Raw genomic sequence first — 10,000 nt, 5'->3', positions numbered from 1 at the left:
TGGGCCTTTTTGAAAAAACATATACATATATATATATATCTTTTTCTTTTGTTCAACATACAGTATAATTAATTTTCTAATGAGCCATATGAGTAAAATAAAATAATGACCACTACTACATTCAAAATTTAACTGATATATCCTGGATGAACCTCCTGTACAGCAAACTTCCTCATTGTTAGCCAGTTCTTACACCTAAACATAAGGCTCATCAGCTATATATAAAAATATCCCTACAATCCAAGGGATGTTGATATCTTGCTAGCACACAATCCTGTTTCTAGAAAATAAATGCCCTTCTATCCAATATATACTTTTTACATGTCATCTATTCATTTTATAAGTCTTCACCTCCTCCTCTCTTCTAACAACTCTCAATTATAAAGTTAGACTCTTTCCACCAACCAACTATTCGCCATTTTTTCATATGACCAAATCTCAATATAGGCTGATAATTCATTTGCTCGACCAATTATTCACCGTTCTTTTCATATGACTTTAGACTAATAAATCTTTTTAACTATAATATACCTTTTACCACTTTCTCTACATATCTACACGTAACTCACAATTTTTATCTTGTTAAGCAATATTCTATGCAAGTAGCTCACCTCAACAGCTTCAATACATGACTATTACGTAACTCAAGTTACCGGTGAAAATATCTTTCACCGGTATATTAAAAACCGAGCACACTACCCTAGGTGATAGCAACGGATAACTGAATAGAGAAATATGACCACAACAGTATTTTGAAATTTTTGAGGTAATATTGAAGAGAGCTAGTATGAAAGCCACTCATTTCAATAAATCCATGTCAATGAAAGAAAAACTGCCTCCCTCAGAATTCTATCACTATTTGGCTCTTTAAAAGCCGTTCTGCTTATAGTTTACTCTCCTTTAATGGAAAATTTATTGATAATGAAAAGTTAAGACTTATACATCATTTTGCAAAATAAATAACAATCTTCTGTTAAATCACCTTAACTGTTGGATGACCTTTGCCCTCTTCATCTTTTACAGCTCCTCTTGAGCCCTCCGTTTGGTAGCGAGCACGATGTTGTTCTTCAGGTTGATTAATCAATCTTAACTCTATTGAACCATCCGATGAACGACTTGAAAGATGAGCATTCAATGACGGGGGAGACTGAATAGCTAAATTCTGTCGCAAAATCTTCCTATTACGACCACTGGATGGTGAAGGTCTTTCAACACAGACTACGGGTGTGCTGCCAGAATTACTATTCCTGAAAAGTTTCCAAACATTTCACAAAAATTAAATTAATCATATAAATTTTAGTTTCATTTAGCATGTTAACTATAACTAACATTTAGTTTTCTTGTTCATATTAAAGAAAACTTTTCTAAATTACTTGAAAAGTTCATTTTTAAATACTTTAAAAAGTTTAAATGATAAAATTCACAAAGAAAAAAGAGGAACCTTAATATTTATTATTTCAATTCATAATAAGTAGTCCTCGTGCTATCGTTATCATAGCCACAACAGCTTCCAAATATTTCAAGAGAAAAAAGATGTCTCTCTTCTTCACCTGTATCTCCTCTCCCAACTAGTGGCTACCTATCCAGTAATGCCATCTGTTGGGAGGAATACTAACACCTGATAGTGTGGGCATGCTAAGAACATCATACCATTGGAGTTGTAGTATACACCTATTATGAACATTGTTTTTTGTTTATTTCCATGAATCTTAACTGGTAGTCGTCATGCTGACTACCACACTCCTTTGAAGGTGGGTAATCATGTGAAAAGGAAATACAGTGTACATCAAAACATGCCAGGTACAATTATGTATGACATACCAGATACACTTACAAATATAAACCATATGGAAGTTAAAATCAGTCTTTTATCCTACCCAAGAGTACAACATATGGTAATGTATCACACCTACGTATATTTTACTAAAAAAAAAGCTCCTCCTTTTGATTTTACCCCTCCTTTATACAGCCAACAAATGAAGACTTTTGAGATTCTAGACTTTAGCCTACTCCTGATTGTGTAAGAGAGGTATTTTAATGTGCTTTTGTTACCATGCATAATCACACCACTCTCTTTATTCAATGGCTACAATCCCTACGTGAGGCATTATTCTCGCCCCTCCCCATACGAGCCGACAACCCCCCCCCCTTCCCCCGCACCTTGGAGACATCTATCTTCAGATCTCAACCCATCACAAAGACACTTGCGATTCTAGTCTTTATTTCTTATTACGTAAGGGCTATTTTAGTATATTTCTATGTTGGCATACATGATCGAATCCCACAAGAAGCATTCTTTAAAATGAGACATAGCTGTGTCACTCTCCCCATACCCCACCTTTCCCATCTACCCACCCAAGACAGCAGTCATGCAATTTGTCAAGAGCTACTGTTTAAGTCAAATTCTATCACAAAATATCTAAAATTCCACTAAATTATCTTCCTGCAATAATTAACTACCTGAAAATGCCTAAATTCATATAAAACTTCCCCTTATTACGCAATAAATTTCTGAATTCTGCCATCATTTGCAGTACTTGCATTTCACAGATTTAGGGAAACATCCACAATTCCAGTAACACTGCTCACATTTGTCCGTGTTAGCTGCAGACACTATGAGGGATATAAGATTTATTATTTTCTTGTTTCCTTCCTTATTTTCTTAACTATCACCTCTACCAAATAATACTTTCATGTCTTAGATATAATTCGCATCAGTATTGCCCATTGTTTTTTGTGGGAAATAGTTAGCCTCCTGTAATTATTTCCATTTAGATTCATTGCCTTTCCACACAGTATTTGATATATACGAGTGAATTGCGCATTTCCCATCCAAGCCCTCGAATTACCAAAACAGGAAGTATCCATGTCACACGTAAGGTGGGGCAATCAAGGAATAAATGAATGGGTTTTTCTAATGAACTAGTTACATTACCTCTCTCACCCTATCTCTTTATATATATATATATATATATATATATATATATATATATATATATATATATATATATATATATATATATATATATATATATATATATACATATATATATATATATATAAATATATATATATATATATATATATATATATATATATATATATATATATATATATATATGTGTGTGTGTGTGTGTGTATATATATATATATATATATATATATATATATATATATATATATATATATATATATATATATATATATATATATACTGTATATATATATGTATATATATGTGTATATAAATGAAAAATTTTAAGTAATTTTTATTTTTCCTAACATACTTACCGAGAATTACCTCTTCGGAGGGTCCTTGGACCTCTCTCAATCTCGACCAAGATTTCCCGTGCTACCCCCCCCTATCTCGCTCCCGATAGTTCCTACCCCCGCCGCCAGGATAATTCCTGCGGCCCGGATTAGGGCAGGTCACTGCTTTTCCCGGGCCAGGATCTCATTAAGTCCTCCGTTTAGCCCGACTCGGCAATAGAAGAATGGCACTCGGGGACGGAAGGGAGGGCCATTACTCAGAGGTAATTCTCGGTAAGTATGTTAGGAAAAATGAAAATTACTTAAAATTTTTCATTTGTTCCGACACGAATACTTTACCTCGAATTACCTCTTCGGAGACTTACACTTTAGGAGGCGGGAGAGCCATTCTGCCACTTGGTTAGGCACATGGTGCCTGGAGGGCTACGTAATGCAGGGGTACAGAGAGCGGATAGGGGGTAGCAGGGAAAACTTACGCTTATACTTTTAGGCTTACCTCTTGACATTTTCTCTACTGAGTCTTCTCCTGACGAAGTAGGGATGAGACTATTCACTTGTTGGGGACGTCTTCCAGCCTGCCACTACACAGCTTGGAGGGCGGCGATGACTGACCCAATGGAGAATCCATCCAAAGACTTTCTTGAGTAGTCTTTGAGGTAGTGGGCCGTGAAGATCGACTGGTGTGACCAAGTGCCGGCCTGCAGGATCTGGCCCACTGCCATATCTCTCTCAAAGGCCAAGGAAGTGCTCAGGCCTCTGATGTCATGGGGACGGGGAGTGCCTGGTACTGCCACCTTGTCTTCTTCATAAGCCCTAGTGATGACTTGTCTCAGCCAGAAGGAAATAGTGTTCTTGGACACTTGCTTCTTATTACCTCCTGAAGAGACGAAGAGGTTCTTGGCACCCAGACGGAGATGGGCCGTCCTTTCCAGGTATTTCCTGATCGTCCTGACCGGGCATAACTTCAGGTCGTCCGTATTGCCTGTCTTGGGGATGGCTGGAAAAGAGAAAACCTTCAAACCTCGGGTCCCAGACTGCTGGGTTCTGAGTCTTTGCTACAAAGGAGGGTACGAACTTGAAAGATACCTCCTTCCACCCTTCGGAGTGTGCCACGTCGTAGGAGAGACCGTGGATCTCACCTACCCTCTTAGCCGAAGCTAAGGCTAGCAAGAAGACTGTCTTGAGGGTGAGATCTTTGTCCCCGATATCTCTGAGTGGTTCAAAGGTCGGACGACACAACATTTTCAGGACCTTGGCCATGTCCCATCTAGGCACTCTCCTGGCTTGGGGAGGGCAGGATTGTTCGAAACTTCTAATCAGCATCCCTATGTGTCTTGAGGTCCCCAGGTCGATGCCTTTCAGGAGAAAGACTTGGCCTAAGGCTGCTCGTACTCCTTTAATAGCCGGGATTGGGATTCCTATTTTATCCCTAAGGTACACTAGAAAATCATCTATGTCAGGGACCGAGGCTTTGAGAGGTCTTATTTGTTTTGTCGCGCACCATTTCGTAAAGGCGGCCCACTTCGCCTGGTAGACTACGGTAGAGGATTTTCTTAGGTATAGGGACATCCTCTTGGCTGTGGAGTAGGAGTACCCCTCCTTCTTCAGGAGTCGCTCGATAGTCTCCAGGCGTGAAGGCGAAGAGAGAGAGGGTTGTCGTGGAACCTGAGGAAGTGCGGTTGACTCAGTAGATCTGACCTGACGGACAGAGGCCACGGCGGTTGACTCGATAGGTCTTTAGGTCCGCAAACTACTCTCTCTGTCTAGCCACCAGGGCGCTACCAAAGTCATCTGTAGGCTTCGAGCCACCTTTATTCTGCTGAGCCCATGTCTTATCAGCGTGAAAAGGGGGAAAACGTACACATCCAGATTGTCCCACTTGTTCTGAAAAGAGTCTTCTAAGGAAGCTTTCGGGGTCTGGTACAGGGGGGCAATAGACTGGGAGTTGGGCGTTGAGGTTGTTGCAAGGCGGTCAACCACCGGGGCGCCCCATCGTTGAATGATGAGCTTGGCTATTCCTGGGGGAAGGGACCATTTTGTCCCTACTATGTGGCCCATTCTGCTGAGGCCGTCGGCCAGGGCGATTTACTTTCCGGGAAAGAACCTTGCTAACATCCCTTGATTCCCTAACACTCAGTCTAGATTCTCTATGGTGAGATCGCCCAACTCCTTCGATTACAAGTACCCTGCTTGTTTATGTATGCCATTACCGTGGTGTTGTCGCTCATCCACGCCACGGAGTTCCCCTTTTAGCAGACATGCGAAGTGTAGGTACGCCTTCTGGACTACTTCCAACTCCAGGACATTGTGTGGAGTTGTCTCTCCCCTTCCAACCAGGTCTCTCGTGCCGCTTCGTCGAGGGGAAGGGCTACCCATCTCTGGTTGGAGGCGTCTGTGAACAGTAGGAACGGCTGACTAATGAGCCTGAGGTGTCATATCTTATTCTCCGAAGGGAAAAATTCTCCCCGAAAACAGGTCTAATGTTATTCCCCAGTAGTTCATTCCGGTGGAAGGGGATAGATTTTGCAACTTCGGGTTGATTCAGTTCCCCAGATCCTTGCCAAACTGGAGGAGACTTCTCCCTTGTTCCTCCAAGAGGACCTTTGAGGCGGGAAGAAGCTACCAGCCGTCCAGGTATCTGCTAAGGCGTATGCCTCGTTCGTGGGCCCCCCCTGCGACAGCCGTGGGGACTCTCACGAACACTTTGGGCGTTGTTGACAGACCAAAGAAAAAGGGGTCCTGAATTGCAGGAACTGGGAACCCTATTTCACCCGGAGGAACCTCCGACCCGAGGTGTCGACCGGAATCTGGAAGTATGCGTCCTTGGGGTCGACGGTATTCTACAATCTTTCTCCCTCAAGGACAGCAGGACCGAATTCTGCGTGTCCATTTAGAAGTCCGTCACCTTGACGAACCTGTTGAGAGCTGACAGATCTATAACCGTCCTCCACCCCCCGGTCGCTTTTTCTGCCAGGAATAGGCGACTGTAGACACCTGGTCCTGGGAGAAGAACTTCTTCCATGGTACCCTTCTCTAGCATGGACAACACCTCCTCTTGAAGGGCGGTCCTCTTTAACGGGTCTTTAGGATCTAGCCATCTATCCGGTTGGTCGGAAAAGGCGTGGGTGGTTCCGTTAGGAATGGAAGTCCGAAGCCCTTCTTTAGTAAAGACACTGTCCAAGGTTCCTCTCCTTGAGCCCTCCATGCTTGCCAATGAGGCCTGAGTCATCCTCCAACCCGAAGGTTGGGTGGGGATAGGGAGCCTCCCACTCTTCCCTTCTTCTAGAGGGGCGGCCTGTCCTGCCTCCCCTAGAGGCGGGGTAACCCGACCTGAAGGAGCTAGAAGACGCTGGAGCTCCCCTGTGGAGGGGCTGAGGCGTTGCGGACCAGGAGGACGAGGGCTTCTCTCCTCGTAGTGCTGGTAGATGCTTGGGGTGTCGCGGCACTATCCGAGACAGATCTCTTCTAGGGTGGTCTCCTAGGAGTCGTAGGTCTGGGGACGTTAGCCTCCTTCTATTTCAAGACCTTCTCCACTATGGTTTCTCGTTCCTTCCGAGGAAACAGAGATTCTCCCCCCAAGGGAAAGCTGCGAATGGGTCGCGTCCCCCTGTCTGGTGCCTTCCAAGACACTTACGCCAGAACAGTGTTTCGCTTCCAGAACACCTAGTTAGCTGTTAGTGTGAGGGACTGAAAAGTCACTAACCTAAGGGTTGAAGGCCTTGCTGGACAGGGTCCTCGGGGTCAAAGGAGGCTTGTACACCTCCCAAAGAGTGAGCCCACCAGTCCAGCCAAGAGGGGACGTTTACTAAGTCCCTCGACATTATCTCCTTCATGGAGGCTCCTGCTGGCGAGAACCAGACTGGGGCTGAAGAGGCTCTACTGCCTGAAAACGCCTTGACCACTCTCCTATAGACGGAGTCCTCCGTCATCCGAGGACCTGGATTTCACCTGCGGGGACGTCCGCACTAGGGGCCTGGGTTACCGCAAGCAACGCTGGTTCAGCGGGGACTCCCGTCGGCCCAAGGCTCTGGGTGCCGAGGATGCGGTTCCCGTGGGCTGGCCCGACAGCGGGAACCGTTCCTTCTGACCCCAAGGCCTCACCAGCCGGGCTGGTTCGGCCAGGCCGCCCGACCAGCAGCGCGTTTCCCCCGCTGGGCGGGGTTAACCGGAGGCTTCGGGGACTTACGCTTACCTGTAGAGTCCTTCCTACCGCTTGATCTCGAGTCGCCGGGTCCCCGGGCACTCCCCGGTCGCTTCGGTTCTGGAATCCCAGGCACTCCCTTGCGGTGGTACCGGTTTCCCCGGCGGAAGCTCCGCACCAGGTTCGGGGTCAGAACCGGCAACGCCGTACCGTCGAGGACTTCTGTTCGTGTATTCTCTCCGGGGGACGCGGACGCGGATCCTCGTGGCTGACCCAACGGAGGGAACCGTTCCTTTTAAGTCCGAGGGCCGAACCAGCTGTGCTGATTCGGCCAGGCTGCCCGTAAATAAGCCCGCTTACACCTGCGGGCGGGCTGGGGGACGCGGACGCGGATCCCCATGGGCTGACCCGACGGAGGGAACCGTTCTTTTTAAGTCCGAGGGCCGAGCCAGCTGTGCTGATTCGGCCAGGCTGCCCGTAAAACCCTGGGGGACGCGGACGCGGATCCCCGTGGGCTGACCCGACGGAGGGAACCGTTCCTTTTAAGTCCGAGGGCCGAGCCAGCTGTGCTGATTCGGCCAGGCTGCCCGTAAATAAGCCCGCTTACACCTGCGGGCGGGCTGGGGGACGCGGACGCGGATCCTCGTGGGCTGACCCGACGGAGGGAACCGTTCCTTTTAAGTCCGAGGGCCCAACCAGCTGTGCTGATTCGGCCAGGCTGCCCGTAAAGAAGCTCGGTTACACCCGTTGGCGGGGTGAACCGGAGGCTTCGCGGTCTTACGCCTGTCTGAAGAGGCCTTCTCGCATTTCTCCCTGCGAGGGTTATATCTGCGTCTGGAGGATGGCCTTCGTGGTGAGAAAAAACCCTGGGTTGTCGGTCCGGGGGACGCTGCAAGACAGACCTGGGGGGGCTCCTTCTCGGCGAGGCCCTCGGCTGCAGAAGAGACTGAAAAATACGCTAAGAGACTGGAGAAGAATTAGAGACATTTTCCCCCACATGGGGTCATCAGAGGAGACGTGGCCTGCTTGCACCAGGACTCCGTCTCCCCACACACTCCCGAAAGTAGTACTTACCTCGAACTACTACTTAAGAGTTATCTTCTACACAATAAACCAACCTCGTCTCCTACTCTGGGTAGGAGAGGGTGGTAGGGAAGCTCAGCCCGGCGAGACGCCCGTCGCTAGACTTCTTAGGCGATCCCTTCGTCGCCCACTTCCTCTTGGTGCTATACCGCACCCACTCAAATTCTTGGGGAAGAGCAATGGGCACTTCCCCGCAACTGACTTACCTCGTCCCCTACTCTGGGTAGGGGAAGATGGCTGTATAAGAATCTCTATTCGACGAGGCATCGGGAATTAAGTTGGCGAAGAGAGGCTCGTCTTCCTACGAGCCTCCTGGATGAATTCTTCCTTTTAGTGCCGAAGTGCACTCACTGCACTACGTTCCAGGACCAGGTGTCCTGACACGTGGTTGAAGAGGAACATAAGCTGCCCCTACACGGCAACACCGAGGATAAGGGGAGGAAGAACGATTCCTTGTAAAAAGCTTTCCTTTCAGCTATCAATTCCTTGAAGAAAATCAAGGAATACAGTTCCATAACGCACACAACGCACGACACAAGCACTAAGGAAATGAATTAAACACCGGGTAAGGACACGGTTGAAAAGTGAACGCACAGGAACACTTGGGAGATACACTGCGAAAAAACACAAGTCCGTACACTGGGAACACGTGGGATCACAACGCGCCAAAGGATCGAGAGTTTAACCGAGAGAGTGAGATGATTCGCATCTCACGACCAAGGACTTAATGAGATCCTGGCCCGGGAAAAGCAGTGACCTGCCCTAATCCGGGCCGCAGGAATTATCCTGGCGGCGGGGGTAGGAACTATCGGGAGCGAGATAGGGGGGGGTAGCACGGGAAATCTTGGTCGAGATTGAGAGAGGTCCAAGGACCCTCCGAAGAGGTAATTCGAGGAAAAGTATTCGTGTCGGAACAAATATATATATATATATATATATATATATATATATATATATATATATATATATATATATATATATATACATATATATATATATATATATATATATATATATATATATATATATATATATATATATATATAGAGGGATATTCTTCTTTCAAGCAGTATATATACAATATACATATATATATATATATATATATATATATATATATATATATACTTTATATATACAGCTTGAAAGAAAAATATCCCTCCCTGAGCAGTTCTATTAAAATATTGTGATTTCTCTCTTTTGAAAGACGTTCACAATCACTAACTGGCAAGGGTAGAAGAGACTCTCTAGATATGGTAGGCAGCATTTCTAGGAGAAGGACACTCCAAAATCAAACCATTGTTCTCTAGTCTTCGGTAGTGCCATAGCCTCTGTACCATGGTCTTCCACTGTCTTGGGGTCGAGTTCTCATGCTTGATGGTACACTCGGACACACTATTCTATCTTATTTCTCTCCCTCTTATTTTGTTAAAGTTTTTATAGTTTATATATGAAATATTTATTTTAATATTGAAATGTTCTTAAATGTTTTATTTAAATTGTTAA

General features: G+C 45.6%; 1 protein-coding gene across 4 annotated transcripts in view; it reads right to left on the bottom strand.

Moving 5' to 3' along the window:
- Window positions 1-10,000, bottom strand: part of LOC137621476 (nuclear factor of activated T-cells 5-like) — a 426,226-nt gene that overhangs the window by 160,601 nt on the left and 255,625 nt on the right. For all 4 annotated transcript variants that reach the window (XM_068351807.1, XM_068351808.1, XM_068351806.1 and 1 more), the window contains one exon: window positions 983-1,247. In XM_068351807.1, coding sequence (XP_068207908.1) covers window positions 983-1,247 — 265 coding nt within the window. The remainder of the gene's footprint in view (window positions 1-982; window positions 1,248-10,000) is intronic.

Source organism: Palaemon carinicauda, chromosome 28 (assembly GCF_036898095.1).
Source record: "Palaemon carinicauda isolate YSFRI2023 chromosome 28, ASM3689809v2, whole genome shotgun sequence".
Lineage (NCBI taxonomy): Eukaryota > Metazoa > Arthropoda > Malacostraca > Decapoda > Palaemonidae > Palaemon > Palaemon carinicauda.
The sequence above is the reverse complement of the archived record's forward strand: the minus strand, read 5'-3'. Positions and strand labels throughout refer to the sequence as shown.